The 26548-nt window shown below is 43.0% G+C and overlaps 1 protein-coding gene across 3 annotated transcripts in view; it reads right to left on the minus strand.

Moving 5' to 3' along the window:
• The window catches only part of SLC22A23 (solute carrier family 22 member 23), a 107667-nt gene that overhangs the window by 13797 nt on the left and 67322 nt on the right, over positions 1-26548 (minus strand). Inside the window, exons 5-11 of one of the 3 annotated variants that reach the window (XM_081206355.1) lie at positions 24114-24241; positions 21779-21895; positions 16803-16905; positions 13801-14033; positions 10775-10807; positions 9247-9370; positions 415-3579 (exon numbers count right to left, since the gene is read on the minus strand). In XM_081206355.1, the coding sequence (XP_081062481.1) occupies positions 3222-3579; positions 9247-9370; positions 10775-10807; positions 13801-14033; positions 16803-16905; positions 21779-21895; positions 24114-24241 (1096 nt within the window). In that variant the 3' untranslated portion in view covers positions 415-3221. Of the gene's footprint in view, positions 1-414; positions 3580-9246; positions 9371-10774; positions 10808-13800; positions 14034-16802; positions 16906-21778; positions 21896-24113; positions 24242-26548 lie in introns of those variants that run through there. The other 2 variants (XM_081206357.1, XM_081206356.1) reach the window with 2 other exon arrangements.

The following is a 26548-nucleotide window of genomic DNA, read 5'->3' on the forward strand; positions in this document are numbered from 1 at the left end:
TTAGTGCCAATCTTGTCCCTTCGTCAAAAGCTGATTTGAATCTGTTAAGCACCGTGAGGTACTGGACGCTATCAAAATAATGTTTAAAGTATCTTCAGCGAAAATACTATTGTGAAGGGAAATGAACATTTGCTTCTGGACCAAGGGACAACTGTAAAATAAGGTGGAAACAAAATGTGAAGTACTGACTCACAAAGTAAGATTCCCAACGATATAAATAAAAGGGGAGAAAAATTGAAAGATTAATTTATATATATATATATATATATATTTTAAATCACCAAGTGCTCCCATTACCTTACACAGTCCATTAAATATGTTGAGAAAGTCCCTCTCTCTTGCTTTTGCTTGTTTGTAAAGTTAAGGAGCATCACATCAGAACAGGAAAGTAGAAAGCGCAGCAGGCGAAAGAAATGAGCACAACAAAGACTTTAATGGCGTTAAAATGCAATGAACTCCACAGGCTGGCATGTGGTCCACATGATTTGTTACACTATTCTAAGACTATATGCACAGAGACGGGGAATTAAAAATCTGTTTTGTACCACAAGGATTGCAAAAGTGCTGTGTGTTGGCCTGGGACTTTTGCACGTCCATAACCAAATCCTCTCTCTGCCTCTCTCTCAAATGCTTTTCAGGGCCCCACTCTAGTTTAAAAACAACGAAAAATTTTTATACTTCATAGATTTTACTGAAATGCTAGGATGTTCCTGATAGGTTGCTTGCTAACAAGCATTATATAAAAGGCGTTACACAAATTTGGCACATGAATACTGCACAATTCAAAGAGGCCTTATTTTTTCACTGCGAGTTTGTAATAGTCCTGACATAAAAGAAGAATGGAGAGGAAGAAGTGGCCTTTTTGTGGTTGAAGCCAGACAGTTTATTAGAGAGTGTAAGAAAGATGGGGCTCGCACTTTTTCAAGTCCCACTCGGGTGAATGCAGTAGTGGCACTTCTGGGGGAAAATTATACACACACATATATATAAACCACTGAACTATTCAGTGTTGTTGTCTTTCCCTCAACGGGGCTTGAGAAAGATTTCCCCGAGTGTCTCATCCTCTGTGTGAAAGTTACCAGCTTTACAACAACGTCATTTTTTTCTTCTCAAGTACATACATTCTTGCCTCTAAGATCAGGCCAATTTTGCCCTCCTAGCAAAAAGCCAGCACTGAGACGCTGCACAACTTGCTGCACGACAAGCCGCTTTGTGGGCTTGGTCGCAGGAACGCAAAAGGCAGCCTGACAGCAGAGGAAGGAAGAAGAAACACAAGCAAGTAAACAGACAATATATAGAGCAAAGAAGGGTCGCGGCAGGGAGGAAAGCACACGAGGGGGAAAAGAGTCCCTTTCCTTCACCCACAAATGCAAGGTGTACATCAAACAAAGTGACAGTCAACTGGATGGATCTACACATCACCACACATCTGGCTGCTGCACTCATTTAAATGGCTGTACCACTGGGCAATCACAAATGCATGGTCTGAGTGGAAGGGGAGGGAAGGGGATAGTTAACTATAAGCAAAGTAGCTGCAACTCCAGAACATCCTTGCACAAAGCTGGCTCTGCAAGGCTCTTGCGCAACAAACACGGCTTGAGCAGCCAACATCTGTTTGTGTTAGGAACATTTAAATCGTTGCTAGCTTTTGGTGGAAGAGGAAGGAAGAGGGCTGTTGGTGGGTTGCTCTTTTTTTTTTTTTTGCTTCGTTGACATCCTGATCCTAAACCCATTTTAAGCAGGAGCAACCTCTGTTGAATTTCAGTGTCTAAATACATTTAGGATCAGGGGACGTCTGTTTTCAGCCAAGTGAACCATATGGGGGCCAATGCATTTGTTCATTGGGGGGGGAGGGGAGGAGAAATCCTACAAGAGCACTTGGGATTTTTATTTTGGTGCACTTCAAGTGGCTATTTCCCATAAGCTTTCACATTGGAAAATGGCAGCCAGCTGATAATATGCAAACCTATTCTTGGAAAAACACTATTACAAATCTCATAAGGAAACCACTCTGGTCTCCATTAAACATCCAAAGAGCCTGTTTGGTTTATTATTCCCATCTCCCCATCTCCTCTTCCCCTAATCTGAAGCATTAATTTATCATATCATTTCATTTACAGCTTATCGCTCATGTTAGTCCGTTAAAATCAGTCTTCGGGGGACAGGGAAGGCTCACAGCTGAGCCAGTGTTGGGATAGACAGAACTTTCCAGTCTAGCCACTTCTGGACCAAGCATGTTCAAGTCTTAAACCCTTCTGGCCATCTTTTTCCCTTCCCAAATTGCAAATATTCTCATAGAAAAAGCACTACCTTATAGTCCCTAGAACCTTTGCTAGGTCAGAACCACTTTAGGTAAAGCCTTGTTTACCACTGAGTACCGAATTTTGAAATTGCTTATTGTTGTTGTTGTTATCATCATCATTATTAATAAACACTTGTAAGAATTCCTTATAAAGAGACACGTTCCTCTTTTAAATCCACATGCCTGATCTCCATTGGAAAAACCGTAGTTTGCTTGTGCAGTGGTTTCTTTTAGGCTTGAAACTGCAACTTTTCAAGTTTAGAAAACAGCTTTTTTAAAAAACAGACTACAGCTCACTAACCAAACTCTATTTCTGCTGCCTAGAACGGAGTTGGAATTTTAAGTGAGAGCTTTGTATGCACACTTATACAGTAGGTAAACTGCAAGACGGGGTGGTGGTAGGGAGGACTGGATTATCTGGAGAGACAAAGAAAATTGGTTGAACCTAAAACGTCAGTAGTCAAAGAATTCTTTGTCGCAGCAAGGAGATGCTTCATTCCTCCAACAAAAGCACAAAGAGACAATAAAAAGCAAAACGAATCTCATGATTTCTATCTTGGAATGTCTGCTCTTACGGAGAACAATGCGGCTTCATGTTTGTGGTCAACAAAGGAGAAAAGGGAATAAAGTGCTTCATGGCGGGGAGAATCATTAAAATAAATAGAAACATTTCATGGCAGGAAGAAAAGAAAAGTTCCGACAGGCAGTTTTGTCTCCAGCCAGTTGCTTTGAGGATGCATTCCCCTCCCATTACTAGTTCCAAAGCAATTTGCACCCCAGTCAAAAGATTCCTACGAGAAGTGGCTTTAGCAGCAGAGTCCAATTTCCCCATTTATCTGTCCCTTTAATTTCACTGGTCTGTAAACCTCTTGCGGAAAGCACTGCCACACCAAAAGTGCCTTCTCCTCCAGCCGGCCAGCTACATCGCCTTCATCCCGTTGGCCGTGACGCTCTCGGTCACTCCATCGTTCACGGCGGCCGAATCATGGAGGCCGGAGTAATCCTTGAGTTCGGAGTTTGTCAGAAGCAGAGGCTGCTCCCCCTTCTTGTGCGGCAGGAGGGGCTGGCGGGTGTAATGCTCGCCGTCTGGAATGTTCTCCGGCAGGTTCTGGTTTTTGCTCTCGGGCAGGAGGAGGATGCAGATTATGCAGATGAGGGTGCAGCAGGCGAAGATGACATGGTGGAGGAAGTAGCCTTTCTGGTTGTGGAGCTCCATGATGGGCGCCGTGAGCATGCCAAAGCCTGCGCTGGCCTGGACGAGGCCAAGCCCACCACCCCTGTGGAAATGAGCATGCAGATAGAGATATATATATATATATATTTGGGTAACAAAAATCAGTTTGGTTACAGATTCACTAGTTTGCAATATTACGGCATCATAAACGGATCAGAATTGTATGTGCACTTCCCCGTTCGGTGGAGTCACCCTCAAAACGATTCTTTTTAATAAGGAAACCCAAAGCAGTTTGCAACAATTAAAACATCGCAATTAAAACACCAACAGCAACAGTTCTACATGTTTCATAGTGTATACTTCTGAAAGGTCTTTAAATGCACCTCAAAAAGCAGAAAGGTCCGACTCTACTGTGCTAGCAAGTTCCAGAGGAATGGAACTCCAAAATCATGCTCTCTCTTCTGGAGCATCGTAAAGTAGTTCTTTCCTCCATCCTTTCAATAGAGAAAGGGCAATCCCACTGGCAACTTAAGCAAGCTTAAACTGTGTCCAAAAATGGCAATTAGTGGCCCCAAATGATTCAGACATCTGAAGGCAGCCCTGTTTAGGGAAGCTTTTAATGATTAATAGATTATTGTATTTTAATATTCTGTTGGAAGCCACAGAGTGGCCGGGGAAACCCAGCCAGATGGGCGGGGTAATAATAATAATAATAATAATAATAATAATAATAATAATTTAAGTTTCCTCTTGGAATAAGGAGGCTCCCCAGCCATCCAACCTTAACATTCTTCACCTTCAATTCCTAATATAATTATTACTGTGAATGTATTTAGTAGGGGGGGCAGGGGGAGCACATGATGGGACATAGCTCAGATTTTGGACTAAGCAGCTAGTCTCCTCCTCCTTCTAGGCAGGGCTGTCTTAAGCATATGCGGCGCTGGGGTGCAAAGATCCGCCTGGTGCCCCCCCCCAGGTTGCCCAGTCCCAGCCGCACAGGAGGGCGGAGCCGGCCGGCCGGCCACCTCAATGTCTCGTTGGCTTGCCCCCAAACTAGCGGCGCAAAAGAGCCTGCCATGGCGCTCTGACTGACGGGTGGGCTTTTCCCCTGGACTCAACTCTTGGGCCCCGGACTCTTGGCCTGGCATCCCTGATAGCCTGGTGCCCAGGTGCCCTGCATCCCTAGTGCCTATGGGTAAGACGGCCCTGCTCCTAGGGGTGGCAAGGGCTATAAAAGTAAGAGGCACCTAAGAATGAAAATGGGTTAGACTTCGATTGGTACTCCTCAAAGTTATCTGCACTTTTGAAGGAAAAACTAAGAGTTCTGCCAAAGTTAATATAATGTCAATTATACCTCATCATCTCACTCAGATTTTACCTGGCCATTTCAATGGCCCCAGATATTTACTACCCTTCACACCCAGTTGGGGGGAAAAAATCCAGAAGGATCGATTTTCATGCCCTTGAAAATCCAAATCCTGTATACTTTGAGTAAAAATTACCCCACACAACCCAATCCTGACCGTTTAAAAAAGAAGAAGAAACAACGAAGTCTTATAATTGTGAAACTAGTGTGGATATGTTGCCTAGTTTAAATTTGCAGCAATTCACCAAACACCGCTCAATAACATCAATGATGGAAAAGGAGGAAACTTATGCTAGGATATAATATACAAAGGGCAACCACTCATAATTGCCCATCTGTTGCTTTCATGAGTGAGATTCTACTTTCGATCTCCAGATTGCTAAGAAACTTAACTTGTGAAATTCTCTTTTGTCATCACTAGGGAGCAGGCTTTCCTCAGATTTATACAGAGCCACTTAAAAATAATGAGGAACCACAGTGATTGAAAAAGACATTTTATAGTTATGGCTCTTTATCATTCTCCCTCTCTAAAATTCTGAATATTTCTCTTCCCGTCAGTTAGTCATTCAGTCAGCCAACAGGGTGCCATCAGATTAAAGAATTCTCAGCTGACCAACTGGATGAATTTTAGTTGATTAATGAAATCTGCACACATTTACAGATGAAGAAATCATACTTTGTTTTCAGATGATACAAATTCCTGTCACAGCAGTCCCTATCCTGGATTCCATTCCATTCCATGCGTGAGAGGGAGGAATGCCACTTCTACAAGGGCCTGCCACCCTTGGCTTGGGTAGCTTCACATTTTAAAAAGAATATAGTGCTTAAAATTAATTAATCCAAGAGCTGGTAAAGTGCTGCATCTTATCTACAAAAAGTGCCCAGTATGAATCACTTCTCTGTCAGAAATTCGTTAGACGGCATCAGGGAAACCACTGTCTCAGGTGCAACACTGGCCATAGGCAATATGGGGACAAACTGCCTTGGTCCAGTATACCTGAAAGGGTGTCTCCACCCCCATTGTTCAGCCCGGACACAGGTCCAGTTCTGAGGGCCTTCTGGCAGTTCCCTCACTGCGAGATGTGAGGTTACAGGGAACCAGGCAGAGGGCCTTCTCAGTAGTGGCGCTTGGCCTGTGGAACGTCCTCCCATCAGATGTTGAGGAAGTAAACAACTGTCTGATTTTAGAAGACATCTGAAGGCAGCCCTGTTTAGGGACGTTTTTAATGTTTGATGTTTTATTTTGTTTTTAGTATTCTGTTGAGAGTCGCCCAGAGTGGCTGGGGAAACCCAGCCGGATGGGTGGGGTATAAATTATTATTATTATTATTATTATTATTATTATTATTATTATTATTATTATGCTCATCTTGACCTTGCAGTACAGTTGTATAGATTAAAAGATAAACTTTGTCAAAAGCTCTGAATATGTTAACAGGTTCTCTCTAAATGCTGTTATTTTTTTTCCAGCTGATTCCTCCGATTAATCAACTAAAAACTGAAGACCTAACAATGAAATACCATCCAATCAGGAGCGGCGGCTGCTTACCAGGATAGTGCAGGGGCGTTGCAGGGTGATGGTAAGGCAGGGCTATGCAAAGCCAACCCAACGCTCCTGCTGGCACACCCAAGCAGGCCCAACCTCACCATTATCTATGCCACCACCTCCTGTTACCGCAGATGGCAGCAGCACCATTGTTGGGAGAGTGGAGGCATGGCACTGCCCCCCCCCCCACCGGCCAATCCTGCCAAGAGAAACTTCAGTGCTCAGAAATCAGACCCACAAACATTATACCCACCCTTCTTTTCTGCAAGAAGAGGATTTCAAGCCTACTTCATTTTTTATTTTATTTTTTGCTGTGGGCTCAGACGTCTGACAGAGCCATAAGACTGCTTAGTCCGGCACGCTTTGGAAATCCCTACGGATATAAAAACTGCATCCAGACTTATTTTACACTACCCTGTTCTTGTCTGTCCCGGTCCCAGTTAGGAGAGTCCAGCTATGAATGGCTATCCAATGCAGATTCAGGGAGCTGCCGTTCCACTGGCATACACAGATGTAAGCACTGTGCTACTGCTAGTACGAAGGACTTGCGCTTAGCAAAGCCTTCATCGCAAGCACTCGGTCCCTGCAGTGAGTCCAAATAGCGGCCCCCAGAATGAGCTGCCAATGTAAATAAATTATGTCACTGTTTGATGCAGATGACTGGAGGCCTTTGCATAAATATAGCAGGTTGTGCCAGCGCTGAACAGAGCAGGACTCTTCCATCTTCTCATTCACCATCTGGCTGCGGTGGATGAAGGCTGCGTATGCCTCCCACTCCCTTGGCCAGCCACCAGAAGTGATGTACAATGGCATAGTACACATCTGTACATGGGCTGCACCTGCTTCCCAGGACTGGATTCCTGAGAAAACTCCTCTTCTTTACTTACAAAGGGGGGGGGGGAGCATTTTAGGGCACACCCCCAAGCTCCTGCTAACTGCCTTGGCTCATTCACATCCTTATCTCTATTTCAAATGCTCAGGCTGTGAGTGACACTGCTTAGGTAGCCAAAATACTGGCACCATTTTGCCAACTTGCATCCCTGCTACTCTTTGTTCACTCTTCCCAAAATTACCGTATTTTTTGCTCTATAAGACTCACTTTTTCCCTCCTAAAAAGTAAGGGGAAATGTGTGTGCGTCTTATGGAGTGAATGCAGGCCGAGCGGCTATCACAGAAGCCAGAACAGCAAGAGGGATTGCTGCTTTCACTGTGCAGCAATCCCTCTTGCTGTTCTGGCTTCTGAGATTCAGCATATTTTTTTTCTTGTTTTCCTCCTCCAAAAACTAGGTGCGTCTTGTGGTCTGGTGCATCTTATAGAACGAAAAATACAGTAACCTGTTCTATAAAAAAACCCTCTCTTGTTCCATTTTGTTGCAGCAAGAACACACACAGCTGTTTCGTCAACAAGTTTACTGTGGCAGGGTTAGGAGTTTCATTTTGTTAAGTGCCCGAAAGAAGCTTTACAAATGAACTCCTTGGCATAAAGAATTAGACGTCTTCAATGATGCCTAAAGTACTTGCAGTGGCGTAGCGTGGGGGGTGCAGGGGGGGCCGGCCGCACCGGGCGCAACATCTGGGGGTTAGGGTTAGGGGGCGCAAATCCACGGGTTAGGGGGCGCAAATTACTTGCCTTGCCCCGGGTGCTGACAACCCACGCTACGCCACTGAGTACTTGGCAGCATGGGACCAGAGGAACCAACCAAAACTAAGGCATCAGCATACTAAATGCTGTTATATCAAGGAGCCTCCATTCTGCAGCTCTCACCGTGTTGTAGCTTTGGGGAGACAAAAAACACTCTGGGTGCTTGAATTTGGAGCTGTCCAGAACCAGACTTTTGCTTGTGACAACGGAAGTAGAAGTTCTAATAAATGCTATTGACTGACCTCCGTCCTCTACATTTTTCTTTTTGTTCTTGCTTTATTTGAAAAGACTGTGTGTGCTGGTAAGATTTCTATTAATTTCATCTTGAGCTACGACACTCTTAAAAACCCAACTGAGTTGATGCACAAAATTAACCTAAAGGTCAATAATGTGTTTCCTATTAACATCAGTAAGAACAACTTAATTTAATACAGAGAAAGAATGCTACTTATTTATTAATATACCACCCTTTTCTTATTTAGAGCTCAAGGTGGCAAGCAACAAAAATGAAACAAATGCAAGTGAATTAATTTATGTTTTTACTGATGTAGTGCTTTTTTCTCATATTCAGAGAAGTTCACAATCTCGACAATCCTTGCAACAATCTTAGCAGGCTGAACAGTACTATTATTACTGCCCCTGTACAGTCGTACCTTGGAAGTCAAACGGAATCCATTCTAGAAATCCATTCGACTTCCAAAATGTTTGGAAACCAAAGTGTGGCTTTTGATTGGCTGCAGGAAGCTGCCTTCCAACTCTACAATTCTATGATTCCATAAGTGGCTTGCTTTACTAGTGATCTAGCCAAAAATATACAAACCCACCTTTATTTTATTTCTTATTATTTTAAAACAGAATCCCAACATGCATCCAAAGAGCTCAGGGCACAAAGTCCCATTTGCCTTTGCATCCTCATATCAACCCTGGGATAGGAGGGTAGCAACTGGCCCAAATATTTCCCACTCAGCTGTGCATCCTGAAATATTTTTCTTTAAAGCTCTTTTTGTCCCATGCGGCAGTACTGATGGAACCTTCCCTGCAAAAGCTACCATTTACTGCTAATTGGGGGGGGGGTTAGTGAATCATTTAATGGAGCTGGTTCCAAAGTGTCCACCCCCAAAAACTACCCAAAAAAGGTACCAGTGGACTGCCTTGTGCAAAAACAAGAGATCTCAGAACGTCTCCTCAAGCCTGAGTGAGCTTTTCATGGCCATACCTTATAACTGTTGGTGTGATTTCTGCACAGAAGAAAACGCTGAGACTTCCTACTGCGTGTGATGAAAACATACCGACGATGGAAAACGCTGTAGAGAATTTGTCCTTTACAGTGTCGCTCATACCTACGAGACACATGCAAAAAAAAAAAAAAAGCTTAATCTCCATCCCATTCATGATCAATAGGTAGTAGCCTTTTAAAGCCACTCCCCTCCACCAAACACTATTATTATGTCCAAATAAAACCAGCCATTTAGTTACAGTATTAGTTTTGGTTATAGGCTCCCATCACTGGCTGGTCTCAGGGCAGTTTACAAAAGTATGTCAGTTTAAGACAGATACGGTTCTAGCAATGCTAGTCCTGCTCAAAGCAAGCTTACTGAAGTTAAGGAATATGACTTAGTTTTATTAGTTTCCATAAGTCTGTTCTGAGTAGGACAAGCACTGGAGGCGACCCATGCAAATTCCAACAAAATCACTGTATAAAAACACAATACTAACCAATGGCAAAACGAAACAGCAGCACAGAAAAACAATGCAGGAGACAGTAATGCAGAGAACAGGTTCAACTATTATACTAGTGGTTCCCTATGTGAACCTTTTCACCATTTCACATAAGTAAACTGTAGCCATTCATTCCTATTGAGAAGGGTAAAGTGCCATGCTTTTGGACACTGTTGAAGGGAAGGCAAAACCTGCCTCCCGCTGGATGACCTAGCCCTCCCCAGGGATGGAGAGCAGCAGGAGAAATGTTTTCCTCGGTGTAGCTTTGTTTATATTATATTCAATTTTCCTTAGCCAACTGAAGCACAGCCACAATTACAGATGCATCAACCTGTCTAATGTGTGGCTCAGAACTTGGCTATGCACCAGACTTTCCCAATGTTCCAATGCAGTTCTCAACTTATAAAATGTATCTAAATGGTTTAGACATGCATATTTTGAGAGAAAACATGCCTAAAACTAAATATTTAAATATGAATGTAATTTTAGGGCAATTTTTAACAGGTTTTTGTCTTTTTGCTTTTTGCAAATTAATGTAAAATGGACTTATGGGTGAACACAGACTGGAAATAGACTGATTCATTCCTATCCACCACTTAAGACCCGTGTAAGAATACTACAGGCCTATACAGTACAGAAGCATGTTGAAGGCTGGTTCATACAACCATGTTCATTACATAATATCTGCAGGAACGACTGGCTATGTGTGCAAATCTGCTATCACAGATTTAAAAAAACATCCAAGACACATTTCTTTTCCATTTTCTTCTGTAACCTCAAAACATACTATTTTTCAATGAATGAATTTTACATTATTTCCTAACAGTTTCGATTGTCAGTGCTAGTGAGTTGCCTCCATTTCTCTAAATGTGGGATTGCTTGCTTCAGACATTCAGCTGGGGTGGGGAGGAAAGAAGTGTGTGAGGCTGAGGTGCAGGTGCACTGTGGTTGGGAGGGAAGTAATGTCAGAATATCGTGGCTCAACAAAAATAAATCACATTCGAAAATGGACTTGAAAACTATACCTGAGTCTGGAAGTTGACTGTATTTTCCTATCACTGGATTCAGAAGCACAAATGTATTAAAATAGGAGAGAGAAAAAGAAAACGGACCATCAAGAATATGCATAGAAAAACATGACAATTAAATGCCAGTTATTTAAAAAGTAAAAAGCAAATCACACCATAAAATAGCCCCTTTCCCCACCCAACATGACAGGACATGCAATTTTCTGTCCAATTCCCAATGGAAAGATTGAATTCTAATGAGAGATAACAACAATGGAAGGAACGCTATTGAAGCTTTCTAGGCCTGAAATTAGTGCAGAAACCAAACAAAGGCCTTTATGTTGATAATGAAGGGAGAATTTTAAAAAGAGTCAAAATTAGCTGTAATTCTCAGAGGGGGTTCCTTAGAAAGCAAAATCCCGAATCTCCCCCCCCCCCCAGCTGTCTGTGCCAAAGCTCAACAATGAGTGAACAGATCAAAACACTATTCATCAGCTATTTTAGCGCGCGCGGACGTCCAATATGAACAATGAATGGAACTTTAATTTTTGCATAAGCCTGGCACCCAGGAACTCTGAAAACTTTTACTTGACAGAATTCCAAAGCTTCCCACTTTGACGGCAGGATTCGAAACTTTGCGATGATCATAAACTGGGATCCTCCTCTCCATGCCTTTCCCTGCAATTTTTGCATGTTTGAGCGATTCCCATACGAACTGTTAATATACACAATGAGCAGATATAAGACTTGGAAGCAGGGATGGGGAATCTCTGGGGCTCCAGGTGTTGCTGAACGATGATCTCTGACCATTGGCCGTGCCAGAGAGGATGCTGGGAGCAGAGTCCAACAACATATGGAGGGCCACAGGTTCCCCATCGCTGCTTTATAGTAGATGTCTTTTAGCCTGTATGTGTACTGTATAAGCTAATCACGTAAAGAGCTGTGTTTAAGAAAATGCAATTGACACACTATAGGAAGCTCCATGAGACATGCAGTCATTTGGGAAGACCTGCCTCATCCACAAGTATCATGCGATCAGATTTCTCTTGAACAGGCGCTAAAGGGAACTTCCATAAGGCACAGTTGATGCACTTTTAGCATCTGAAAGGGAGAGAGTGCTAGGCTAAAAGTAGGGAACATAGTCCAAGTAGTCTGGTAGTAGTTTGCTCCCAGTGGTGCTTTTTGTACTCTGGGAAGAGAAATTGCCTCTGCATCCAATCCTTATGGGTGGCGTTCAAATGGCCCAGGGGTGTTCTCCCTTCCTATAGCTGGTTGATGCAACCTTCTCCTGCAGCAGCAGAAACCTCAGGACTTGGGTGAGCTCTACTTGCAGTGCTGGAAAAAAGGCACACCAGCCGACCTTCTCTTCTCTGTGCAACCCTTAAAACGTTTAAGTTTAAAGAATTGAACTCCTTTCCTACACTGACTCTGCCCAGTCTAGAGTGTGCAGACCTTTGTAGAAACAAAGGTTAATTTTGTGGTTCATGTTCAACCACAATACACGTTCCATAGAATCACAGAATGCAAGAAGCTTTTGCCCAACCTGGGGCTTGAACTTATCACCCTTAGATTAAGAGTCTCAACCGCTACCCCAGCTTCTTATGACTATGTTTGAATGTGAATGAGCAGGTGCTGGCGCATGCTGCTCCAAAGTCCTCACTCTGCTGCTCCCTGCACCAGAAGCAACAAAACATTCAAATTCAGGCTTGCAGTTCATTCCCCCTAAAGAAACAATGAGTGGAAAGTCAAGTACAGGCAAGAGCACTATTTCAGATCACATGGCAAACCAAGGCTTCTTGTTTGTTGGTTCCAACATGCTGAGGAGCAAGAGTGCAGCCAAGTGGGGACTTCTATGCACTGTGCACTAGTATGGCATTCATTTGTATTAAACCATTGTAAACATTAACTGGACGCGGGTGGTGCTGTGGGTTAAATCAGAAGGTCGGTGGTTTGAATCCCAGTGATGGGGTGAGCTCCCTTTGTTCAGTCCCAGCTCCTGCCAACCTAGCAGTTCGAAAGGACATCAAAGTGCAAGTGGATAAATAGGTACTGCTCTGGCGGGAAGGTAAACGGTGTTTCTGTGCACTGCTCTGGTTCGCCAGAAGCGGCTTAGTCATGCTGGCTACATGACCCAGAAGCTGTACACCGGCTCCATCGGCCAATAAAGTGAGATGAGCGCCACAACCCCAGAGTCGGCCACGACTGGACCTAATGGTTAGGGGTCCCCTTTACCTTTAAACATTAACTATGGCTTTAATGTGATATGTGAATAGAGTCAAAGTGTGCAGTTCAAATGTAGAGAGCGATGGCTTTGAATCAAAGGAGAAAAGGTTTAGGATGCTTGCGCTTAAGTTAATCGATACCAATAATTTATTGGATTGCCAGATAGTAATTTGCTTTAAAAAAGAAACCACTCAAACAAACCTGATGAACTCTGAGCTTTGTCAATATGAATGTATTTGCATAGGCATAGGAAGCAAGCAAAGATAATGGAACAATGTAAAGACCCTTGCTATAGCCATTAGTTTTATTGTAAGAAGGATGAGTCAATACATTATCTGCACCCCAAGGTGCTGGATTTTCTAGTGCCAGTTACTGCATGACACGTTTTCATCACACTGACAGTTTCTTCAGCAATACTGGATGCTCAGAGTTCCAGGGAACTATTTTCACTCCATGAAATAGGTGAGAATCACATGGCAAATCAGTGCTAAAAAATTAAAGTGGAGAGGAGGACAATCAGCTGCAATGAAAAAGCTGGAATGTGGACAACCCCACCCTAAGGGGGGAAAGGAACAAAGGGCCAACATGTATTTTTGTTTTCATTGTTCCCAGTTTAGGACTTCACTCTCTCCAAATCAGATTGGCACAGCTAGTTTTTTTTTTTGGGGGGGGGGGTTTAATACTTCCCTACAAGTGAATTCCCCACCTACAACTGAGAATAGCAGCAGGCTTGAAACCTTGTACAAATCAGAAACACAGTGCTTTGCAAAGCAAACCCAAGGCACACAGAAGGGATGTGGTAATTGGATGCCTGCACTCACAGTTGAGAAGACCTAGTTGTAAAAGTGAAGCCAGAGCAGTGAGGATCATGAAGAGCAGCAATCCCCCTCTTCGCCCAAGGAATCCGACAACAGGGCACATGGCTAGGCAGGATGCCAGCGTTATCCCTGCCATGGTATAGTAGTCCGCATAGAAATTGTTGGTGAGTGACATCTTATCTTCGTGACCCATCATACTCTTTGCAAAGCAGTGGTGTATCCCATAGCCAGTCAGCCTTTGGGAGACAAAACACAAGGATGAACAGAAGAGTTTGGATTTGGATTTGATATCCCACTTTATCACTACCCGAAGGAGTCTCAAAGCGGCTAACATTCTCCTTTCCCTTCCTCCCCCACAACAAACACTCTGTGAGGTGAGTGGGGCTGAGAGACTTCAGAGAAGTGTGACTAGCCCAAGGTCACCCAGCAGCTGCATGTGGAGGAGCGGGGAATCGAACCCGGTTCACCAGATTACGAGTCTACCGCTCTTAGATAATGACACACAACCCAAAGCTGGAATGCAGGGAGGGGGAAAGACTTAGGTTAGTCCCAAATGCTTTGCTCTTACAAAAAGTAGAGGGAGAAAATCTGAATTGCACATCAATTTGTTTTATTGTTAGGGATGCGGGTGGCGCTGTGGTCTAAACCACAGAGCCTTGGGCTTGTTGATTGGAAGGTCGGCAGTTCAAATCCCTGTGATGGGGTGAGCGCCCATTGTTCAGTCCCAGCTCCTGCCCACCTAGCAGTTCGAAAGCACATCAAGTGCAAGTAGATAAATAGTTACCGCTCTGGTAGGAAGGTAAACGGCATTTCAGTGAGCTGCTCTGGTTCATCATAAGCAGTTTAGTCATGCTGGCCACATGACCCAGAAGCTGGCTGTGGACAAATGCCGGCTTCCTCGGCCTATAGAGTGACTGGACCTAACGGTCAGGGGTACCTTTACCTTTACCTTATTTTATTGTTACATTTATAAGTCATCTGATAAACATGGTTCTTCCTCCCATTTGCTCTAGATGCCAGCGTCAGATTTTAGGAAGAGTCTATATGAAGAATCAGGAACCTGTGACCTTTCACAACTTGTTATCATTATCCCTTATGACTGGCCATGCTGGCTGGGGCTGTTGGGAGTGGAGTCTAGCATTATCTGAAGGGCAATAGGTTCCCATCTCTGGTCTACACGTTACTGTGGCAAACCTCGACCAAGCAGTTACCGTCAGGGCTCTGCCATAACATCTAGCGTGACTTGCCCTGGGGATTTTCTGTATTGCATGGAGAGATTCCACACCAGTAACAGATCCCCCAAAGAGTATTCGCTGCCACTGAATAAACTTTCCCTGCAACTTCAAAGATCCATGTGATGAGTGTGGAGTGTGGAGTGGAGAGCCACTGGGTCAGAGTAGCTTGCCACAGCTAGGAAAACGTGGACACTGCCTTGAAGAGTCGCTTATACATTACACAGAAACGGTTTTGCTACTGCAGCTCAGGTTCCTCAGCTGCAATATCAACTAGCAACCACTGATGAGAGAGCTAGGGTGATATCACCTTTTGTGTTCTATACAACATCAAATGTACCATTGGTACTAGGTTAAATATTAACCAGGGCTGTGAAAACGTTATGCTTCACAATTATGTGACCTGTACATCGTATACAAATTGATTTTATACATAATTGCTTGATTTTGCACAGCTTAGACAATCTTACTAGTTTGGTGCCAAGGGCAAGGAACTATGTAAGATACTGAAGCCATGTCCTCTGAAAACAAGAAATCCTAGACCTGTTCTTCAGCAATATTTCACTGGACATTGACTATATCACTGTGAAGCTAGTCTTCAACGAAATCGGGGAAGGCACCCACATTTTAAAAAGCAAGCAGAGACTCAACACACAGTGTCCAATACAGTTCATTTTCTGAACTTGCATGAGACTGCAGAATACATACAACCCTGAGTGTAAGCCAGGACCGGCCCTACCATGAGGCAGAGTGGGACAGCTGTCTCAGGTGGCAAATCCTGAGTGGTGGAAAGTGGCTAGAAAGGTGTACCACGTGGTTTGCCCTGCAGCCCCTAAGCTAATTTACTGCTGTAGCATGGGAATTTTAATTTTTAATTCCAGAGGAGATGAGAGATTTCTCTGCTTTATTTCAAAATGTTTTGCTCCAGTTGCAGGTGACAAAGACTTTTGGCAAACTTGAATGCTTTTAGTCATGGTGAACATTTCCCACAGATGTATTCACTTTTAACAAGAAGAGCTGGATGTTTTGTACTCCCTCCCTCTGCCCCCTTGAGACATCCATTGATTTTTTGTATCATGCGCTGTTCACCTTAACAGCACTGCATGTACGGTGTTTTTCACACACCAAAAATTGCTTTGTGATACTTGCTAACAAATAACACAAACCGCCAGAAAATGCACTGGGGTAAAGTCCCCAGTGTGAAACTGCCATAACACCCCTCCTGTTGCCTCTCCACCATGAAGCAGTATTGGAAGCACGTTACCTGGAGACAGTGGGAGGGTGGATTAAACCCTCCCACAAAGCTACTTTCCCCCAGTTAGGGTTGTATTCCAGTGTTCCCACCACAAACATGGAACGGTGGGAGAAAGCAGTTGGTGGAGAGGGAGTTGGAAAGCAAAAACAGAAGGCAGGGAAAGAGCTTCTTCTGAACGGTTGCAAAACATCCCATTCCAATGAAAAGGTGGTGACAACTGCAGGTGTTAACATTCAGTTCTCTTTTGAGTCTGATTCAAGGGCGAACTAACCACTTGGGAGAATGAAGAGCAACCAGATTTTCACTTCCAGAGCTCAAATCCAAGACAGTATTTTTTTAGCCATACTCCAAGAAGATCCATAGAAATGAGTAAGTCCATTGATTTCAATAGGAGTACTCTAAGTTGGAGATCACCCACTGGGTTTGTGTGCTAAAAGGTAAAGCATTCTTCACCTTCTCCTCATTGCCCCATGGGCACCAATATGTTACACACTGTACAAGAATATGGTTGTACTTACGAATTAACACATAGCACAACAATGTTTTTCCACAGGTTCCTGGTTCCCACCACTTTAACAATGCAGACCTTCTTTGGCCTCCTGCCAAGTTCTCTCTCCAATTCTGAAACAAAAGTAACAAATTACTTTTTCAGGGGGAAAATAATCATTAATTTTGAAATGAGGCAGAGCAACCCAGCAATATGGATGTTCTAATATGGATTCTCCATCACTTCCTTCCAAGTTCCATAATACGGTGAACTCTATTCGAGTTCTTATAGACCTCTCAGGTCTGGCGATTGTGCAATATAAAGAAGAGTTTGATATGTCTCCTTTAATCTTGATCCGATGACTGCACTCTTAGTTAATTGTACCCCCCCCCCCATGTCCTCATAGCTACAGTCTCACAGAACTTGAGGATTAGATGCTCTCTCTCTCATTATATTTTGCACGGGCATGTAGGCATGTGTAAGGATTGGAAATAAGTCAGGAATTAAGAACTAGGGTACGCTTGTAAATACCCAGTTGCCTTGTTGTACGTTTAGAACTCTCCAGGAGACAATTTTGTATCCTCCCCTGACTTTAAGGGCTTCTGTATGAGAAAGAAGGTAGACAAGTGTTTTGTTTTGGTTGTTCGGGCTGGCAACTTTCTACCTGCAAGGCTCTTCTCTGCCTGACTCAAGCTTCAGTTGACTCCCAACAGTGCTTTGTCTGGTCTTTTACTCTGCTGGCTATTGTGTCTGACCACCAATATGTAGACAGCTTGCAGGATCCCCTTTTAATGGTCTTTACCCAAATACCCAAAGACTAGTATGGACTTCTGAGTAACGCTCAGTACTCCAACCATATTAGTCCTTTCTAAAGGCCCCTGATCAGTGCAAATATATCCGTGACATTCACTTTCAGCACTGCTAACTGCCAGAGGTGTTTCCTTCCCTAGTAACTGTAACCAGGGTTTTTTTTGTCAGGCCCACCTACGTTGTAACCTTCACAAGAGGCCTGACCAGATGCAATTTCATCTCGGGTTTCATCTCAAGTAGAGATATTTAAGTAAAAATCTTAACCTATTTGCAGTACATTCTCAACACCTGTGCTTTTACCTTAAGCAATAATACACAATAAATGTTTTCTTTGCAGTGGGAAATACAAGGTTGTGGATGGGCAGGCAGACCTGACTCAATTAAGAGACATGTAACTGCTCGTCCCCTTTCACTGTGGTGAAAAGAAATGACGTTCTGATCCCATAAAATATAGGCAGGAAAACACCTGAAACAGTGTGATTTCCCCCCTGTGCAGTGACTTACATGGGAGTAAAAGGAACCAGAGCCTGATTTTATCTTTTCATATTATTTTAAGAAAGTCCAATGGAATTGGATTTATTTTTTTTGAAGGGGGTATTTTTTTCTATCTTGAAATGCAGAAGTTTCATAAATTCTCCTAGGACCCCTTTGTGTAACTCAGCTTTCCCCGGCTTGGTGCCTTCCAGTTGTTTTGGACTACAAGTCCGATCAGTCATGTTGGCTGAGGCTGGTAGGAGTTCTAGTCCAACTACATCTGGGGTGGTGGTGGGGAACACCAGGTTGGGGGAATTTGATTCAAAGCACCTTAGCAAACGGATGCCCAATATTTGTCTTCAGCTTCTATCTTGGCTTTATTAATGTTTACAGTAACTCAGAATGTTTAATATATGAAAAGTGATTTGCAAGTTGGGGAAGGCTGGTGTAACCAGAGTTCTTTTGCACTATATTAAAATGAGCATGCCTAGGATTTGCCATTATTGCCCTAAGTCTGATACAACTGCAAAGTCAGCTTAACACCATGCCATTACACAGAAACATAACCCCAAAGCTTATTAACTGATTGGTCCTGTGAAATACATTGCTTTACGGTCCCTGTGCATTTTTTTCCTTGACATTTGTAACACGTGGGAAGACGAGCCTCTCTCAGAGTAAATTAGTCAAATTCCACTACCCCACTACAAACACAGGAAATTCCATTTGACGTTTTCCCTTCACGTGATGTGAGGAAAAGCCCCAAAGGGAAAAAATATGTTTTACTCATCTTCTTGCAAACTTTATTGGAGGCTTTCCTGTACACCGCAGGCATCATTCTCTGTAACCTCACAAATTCGAGGATGCAGCTGGAAATCTATCATACAGCTAAACCATACCATTTGCTGCAAAATAAGAAGCCCCAAATAGCATAGGAGTCATCAGTACACACACACACCTATTCTTTTTCTTTTCTGCTGTGGAAGTGTAGGGCAAAGAAAGCTCATTTTATAAGCAAACAAGCAACTTTCCCTGTTACCCTCAAAGGCTTGCATCCAGAATTTCTGTGAATAAGTAGGAGGTGCCGGAACAGAGTTTGTAGAAGAGTTATCTTAAAAACACTCAAATATATTGTGGGGTGGGGGACCTGGTGTCAAATATGCTACAGTAGGAGGATGTTCTCATAACCAGAGTGTAAAACAATGATAGGTATAGGGGCAAAATAATAAGGTCCGTATTCCTGTGTGTGTTGCATGTGTTGCTATTATATTATCTGTTTGTTACATTTACACTGCTTTGCTTCATTGTGGGGCTCGGGGCAAGATACAGGGGTTTCCACCAACAGTCTTCTATTCAGGCACTGACCAGACTTAAGGGTAAAGGTAAAGAACCCCTGGATGGTTAAGTCCAGTCAAAGGCGACCATGGGGCTGCGGTGCTCATGTCACTTTCAGGCAGAGGGAGCTGGCGTTTGTTCACAGACAACTTTCCAGGTCATGTGGCCAGCATGACTAAACCACTTCTGGCACAACAGAACACTGTGATGGAAACCAGAGCACATGGAAATGCCATTTACCTTCCCGCCACAGCAATACCTATTTATCTACTTGCACTGGCATGCTTTCAAACTGCTAGGTTGGCAGGAGCCGGGACAGAGCAACGGGAGCTCACCCTGTTGCAGGGATTCGAACCGCCAACCTTCTGATCAGCAAGCCCAAGAGGCTCAGTGGGTTTAGAACACAGCACCACCCACACCCCAGACTTAGATTTGCTTAGTTTCGGCAAGACTGTTTCATCATGGAGGCTCAGGCCATGCAGTACAGTAGATTCATTCTACTAGTACAATGGAGGTCTTATCATCAACATAAACAAAGAAGTGCATCTCTAATTGCCAAGCACACCTCATCAGATTCCTTCCACTGTTTAAGGCCTTGTAAACATAAAATATAAAATTCAGCTGAGTCTTAGAGGAGTCACCACTGGATTTCTCATGATCGACTGCTGTTAAGGCATAGCTAGGTATGATAATATTAGCAAAACAACCGAGCAAACTGGAATTGCAGAAGGGGAGGTTGTTTTAAAAAAAGACCTGCTTTTAAATTTATAATGTTTTGAACAACCCCACTTCCAGTGCAATTCGTTAATTGTTCTATTATTTTCCTTTTTGGAGATGTTGGACATTACATATCACCTGGCAAGGCTCATCAAAAGCTTAAAACCTGTGCCTTAAGATGTGTTGTACCTATATCCAGTGTTGTTGTTTTCTGGGGGGTACGTATACTCCTAAACATTTTGTGAATCTAAGTTTGGCCTCATTGAGGGACAGTATTTCAATATGAGTAGGAAAATGAGAGTACCCCTAAACACTGCCTATATCCATTAATTTATCCATTTCACAACCAAACTTGTACAATCGGAAGAGCTCCAGAAGTTGAATGGTTCAGGAGGATAGCTTCACTGTTAAAGAGTCGTGCATAGAACTCTTCTTATATTGTAGTCTGCCTGCATTTGAGACCCTGGTCTTGTGCTGTCACAAGTCGAGGAGGCAAAATTCAGAGCCCTAGCCTCTACAAAGGTTTAGAGCCCTAGCTTTACCTAGACCGATGCTAAAATGTATTTTATATGTGCTGAATTGCATAAGAACATAAGAAGAATCTGCTGGATCCCACAGTGGACAATCAGATGCTAATGTGAAACCTACCAGCAAAACCTGAGACATCAGCACTCTCACCTATGATTCCCAGAAACTGGTATTCCGTAGCATCCGCTCTCAGAGACAGTATGCATCCATAGGTTAAAGAATGGACAGTTAATGAGCATGCCTCCATTATATCTACATGAACTATGGACACACCTTGTTGGCTGCCTAACCCATTCCACCTGCCTCTTTTCAATATTTATTCAGCAAGCTGCTCCGAAGGTTGCTTACACACCAATATAATTTTCTAAATTATTTCCAGTCTGCTTCTTGGAATGTTAGCAGTGTCTTGCCAGATCAGATTCTCGTTTGGAGATAAGAACAGGCAGGTATTGCAAGAGCCAGCAGGTGAGGAATTCCTACAGTGCCTCTGATATTATAAACATCACAATCTGCAGGAAAAGTATCCGTCGATGCCAGTGGGACTGAAACCGAATTTTACGGAGCACAGATGCAAAATATATCAACAAAGGGCACATCAATGTAACCAGAGAGGCAGCTTGTTCAAAAAGATGCCCACAGCCCTCTCCTGTGCACATGTGTTTGTGCATAGAGGATGTATCAGTGGATCAGACAATTCAGCCTTAGAGGCAAATGAGGAACCACCGTACTCCCCCTCCTTTGCCAAGCAGCCTGACTGCTGAACTGTTTCTTCTTATTATTGCAGGTAAGGGATCAGATATTTGAGTGCTCCCTATATAGAAAACATCCCCTCCACATACAAAAGTTAGCAAGCGATGGAACAAATTTCCAGTCCAGCATTATCCCTGGCACATAAGAGTATTTTCATGTAACTATAATTTCATTACATTTCCATCTGCATGTGCAGGTTACGTCCTTTGACATGGAGGAAGCTTTCAATCATTTGATTCCCTACCTCCGGTGCAGACCTGAAGAGATACAGCTGATTCACAAATGAATCAAGTGAGGCTGCTGATCATGAAGCCTGGGTTTGAGGGTGAGCTGCTCTGGGGCTTTTGTAGAACTTCTGTAATCTTGCAGCCTGGAGAACATGGGCTTATACATTACCTCCAGCCTGGCTGCTTCCCTCATCCCCAATCTGGAACGCCCTGATAGCAAAGCCATTAGCGCTCTGTGACGGGTTGTCCTGTTCGTCACTTCCTGGCATGAGGAACCATTTCTGGCCTGTGATGGGGAGCCAACCAAACAGGTCAATGGAGCTTGGTCAAATAAGTGAGGGAGAGGTGTCAGCAAAGGCTTAGCAGTATTGTCACAGCCTGCCAGAAAACAATAGAAGTAACATGCACATTCCTAGCTAAGCCATGTTCATCTAGGTCATTTCGTTTTGCCTCCCCCTCCAACTCAATGCATCCAGTCCAGCGGGCCATAGGACATCCAAGCACACAAACTATGTTGACACCCTACTAGTTCCTTGGATTGCAAGGCTGTGAGCTGAGTCATCCTTATCTTATCATCTCTCTACCAAGCTACTGTGACTTACTCAGTTTCTCTCTACAACCACAAAGGCTAAGAACTTATTTAAAATTATCTGGATTCTAGGTAGTTATTTATGGACTCAAATAATCACATGAAGGCATGTGATGTGCTGCCATCTCTGGAACAAAATACATCTGGGCCCAGCCAGTATTTAGATGGGAGCTCACCCAGGAACACCCAAAATACCACTTTGAGTGCCCTGGCAGGAAGGGCTGAGTACAAATGTAACCGATAAGCAAAACAAACAGGTACTGTTGAGGGTAGCAGCTTACTTAAGTTCTGCCACCGATCCAACATTTCAGCTGCATTATCCAAGTCTACCACATCAGACCATTTGCCAATTCGCACAATCACTTTCAGTGAGGTGAGTTGTGGATTATTACAGACCATCTAAGGGTTGCAACATGGCTCCAGAAGCATACACAAGGTAGCTCAATTCAAAGCCGTACCCAAAATATGAGTGCTTGTGGTGGGAGTTTTACTCTCTAAGCCACCTCGCTGTGGCTAAACTACAATGCAGAACAAGTCATCATATCAATGAGGGCAGTAGAAAGTGGCTCCAAATTTGATAAAAATGTGTCAGAAGCTGTTTGGGGTGTGTAAGGTTGTTTTGTAAGAGAAGCTAAGGGGGTACACATTTCTGCTTCAGAAAAGATGGTGCTTGATCAATTTGCACTAGTGAATATGCAGTACTCTTCAGTTTAACACACCATTTGGGAGCTGAAGGGGAGCTCAATACTGATTCAAGTGATTACTTATTAAATTGCTAAAGTGTAAAGAATATAGAGTGATTTGCAATTATGCATTTTTTTTCCTGCATTGAAGCCACCATTTTCTTCACATCCTTTTGTGGGCAAGCACCTTTCCCCTCCACTATATTACATTTCTACTTTGTACATTAAACATAAATGTTATTTCCTATTTTCTAAGGGATGCACTGCCATCTACATTTAAGTTAACATATGCTTTCAACGATTAGTCATTGTCCTCTCGTCATATGAGATGGTGCAGTACTCACTTTAGCAAACTTGGGGGGGGAATCCAATATGTTTGTTGCCCATTGCACTACTATGTTCACCTGTCATGCCTCCCTCCACCCTGCCAATAAATTCCCACAGCAGTGCCGACAGGAAAATGCTTAATATATGGGGTTACTGAGATGGTCTAATAAATTGGAGGTGAAGGGAAAGAACAAACACAATTGGCTTCAGTAAGAATACAGAAACAGGTGTGTCCTGTTTCCTAACAGTAACTCAACAAAATATAATTGCAACCAGCAACATAGAAGTATATATCTGGGATGCTTTGCATTTCTGTAGAAGAAGATTAAGCACAAAGCACTGAGAAGTGAGCCAATCTTCCTGTATGTGGGAGTTAACAGGCCTGGCTTCCTTAGGCAATCCTGTATTGGAATTTTTTTAATGTTTGATGTTTTATTGTGTTTCTAATATTATGTTGGGTGCCACACAGAGTGGCTGGGGCAACCCAGTCAGATGGGAAGCATATAAATAAAAAAGTAGTAGTAGTAGTAGTAGTAACAACAACAGCAACAATGTAAAATCAAGGAAAATGTCACCAGAATAGGGGAAGCAGATCCCTCTTATTCAGAAATGATACCTTATCTCTAAAGCAAAACTTCAGAGGAGGGACCCAACCATTATTTCCCTTACTCCTTTGTGTTTGTTGTGTGGACATTCTGAAGTCAAACTGCAGAAAAGCCTAAACTTCCAAAGAAATCATGAGAACGTATTCGTAAGCTAGAGTGAAATAAGTTACCTTCCCAAAAGCAAAGCAAGCCAAAGAACATAATTTTTCACTCTGTTGAAGTCCAAAGGTTCTATTAGGTAGCGTAGAAACCATTCATATCTTTGTATTTTCATAGCCTGTCACAGGGACAAACACTCACCGGGCAAGACTCCTTTGATATCACATTCCGTGCTTGTCCTGTCCTTGTGAGTGATGTGAAGGATGAGCTTCTTTGCAGCTTCGAACTGTTGGGTGGCCATCAGCCACCGAAGGGATTCTGGGAAAACACTTTAGAGATGAAAAAATGTGTTAGTGGAGGCTTACAAAGAACTAAAGCAAGGTTGGGGAACCTATGTTTCTCCAGTTGTTGTTGGACTCTAACACCCATCAGCCCCAGTTAGCAGGGTCAATGCTGGGTGATGTGAGTTGTAGTCCAATAAGGAGGACCACCCCTAAACTAAAATGTATATCCAACTAGTGATGCCTCTGCTAGTACAATAATGAAGCTGATATGGACATTTCCTGCATGAAATCAGACACTCTCAGGGAAGTTTGCTGTACTTTATTTTAAGCCAAGGAGCCAATATTTGAGCTTCAATGCATGTGGCACCAGAACCAGTTCCAATGCTGAGAGTGCTTTTGGCATTATTCACATGGGGAATGATAGCATGGAAGAATAAGTAATCAATGTAGATTTTTCAGACCAAAGTGGTGAGACAGATGCCACCAAAGAGGTAGGAATATCAGTGGCCATGATTTACACCGCAGACAAAACTCTCTTTCCCAAAGAGAGCCCTGGGAACAAAGTAAATATGTAGATGTAGCCAGTGTGTATTCTAAAATTGTCTCTGTAGATTTCCTATGCTGAAATACCCATAGCTTGGACAGTGTGCGTTTGCAAAATCTGGATGTGGGTGTGCAGCCACACACCCACATCCAGAAATGACATCCTTATCCATGGAGACTCCTTGCTTTTATAGACTGATGCCAGAATACTCTATCTGGCCAGTCTTATGAGTGGAGGAAACTCCTGGAGATATACCCCTGTAAGTCAATTTTATCTCTTTCTTGACCTTCCAGATTTACTGATGATCAACATGAGAAGAGAAGCGAGGGATATACGCTCTTTCAACTTTGTTATCAGCAGCAGCAAGACATGGCAATAGAAACCCAATGGAGAGTGCTGACCTGACATAAACAGTAGGAGAAGTGGAATGAAGAATATGCAATGCAAACAGGAAGAGAAATGCAGATAAAGAAAGGAAAATGTGCTTTGAATACACAAAATCATCAGGTACCTCTACTTTAGAAAATCGCAAGCTGGAGCCATACTAAAATTACTTTGATTCCCTGCCCCCAATCCTTTTCACAAGGAACAAACAGGTACCTCCCCCAGCAATCACAACAGATATTCTTATCTTTTAGCTGTTATCTTTAAGGGCAGAATTTGTTGATTCACTCCAGAAGTAACAGTGATGTGGAGTGGGGTGGAGATGAAGGAGAAGGGGCATTGGGTACATGCCATATTATTATTCCAGGTGTGTGTATGTGTGTGTGAAATCTAAAGGGGTAATAGGCACACTAACATATTTTTTTTCTAAAATACAGTCATTTTTATATTTCCTCTTAAAAAAAAAGATATGAAATCCATACTAAATCCGGGTTGCAACTTCTTTCTGAGATAAATGCTACCAAGTAATTCTGTAACGGCCAATATAGCCGTTGTAAGCTTCCTTATTTTTGTTATTTGAACTCCAAATAACATTAAACCGTTTGCTTACTGGATTGATCTTTCCTCCAAAATAATCAAGGATGATGCCACTGGTAGTTTAAATGCTTTTTCTTTAAAAGATGTAACAAGTTTTGCATCCTCAAGAATTCATCTGTAACTTAAGAGAATTGTTTTCTCTAAAAGTATCAATAAAAAAATCCATCTGCAACAATATGCATAAAGAGTTAATGTTTCACTGGCAACTGTTTTATATTGTTATGTTGTGAACCAACCTGAGATCTACAGCTGACAGGTGGTATAGAAATTTTGATAATAATTAACAAGTCAAACTTTTGATAATGTTTATTGGAAACCAGGGGGGTGGGGAACACACAGTTTTCTAGCATATGTTACATTGCCTGTGGCAAATATAATGTGACCAATGTAACACATGGCAATTATCGTATTTTTCTGTGTATAAGACTAGGTTTTCCCCCTTAAAAATAATGTCCAAAATTTGGGGGCATCTTATACACGGATAGATCTCTCCCCCCCCATTTTCTTAAATTGGAGACCCCCCAAACAGGGGGTGTCTTATACATGGGGGCATCTTATAGATGGGAAAATATGGCAACTGGTAGGCACCCACAAATAAATGCCTCCAAAGCATGCTCGGGTTGCGAATGTGATCCATGCGGCAGGCATGTTCGCAACCTGCAGCATTCGCAACCTGCAGCACCGCATCTGCGGGTCACAATTCGGTGCTTCTGTGCATGCGCAAAGTGTGATTTAGTGCTTCTGTGCATGCGTGAATGCCGAAACCCGGTGCACAACCCAAAAACATGCAACCTGAAGCGTCTGTAACCCGAGGTGTGACTGTACTG

Source organism: Podarcis bocagei (genome assembly GCF_964188305.1).
Source record: "Podarcis bocagei genome assembly, chromosome: 8".
NCBI classification, from domain to species: domain Eukaryota; kingdom Metazoa; phylum Chordata; class Lepidosauria; order Squamata; family Lacertidae; genus Podarcis; species Podarcis bocagei.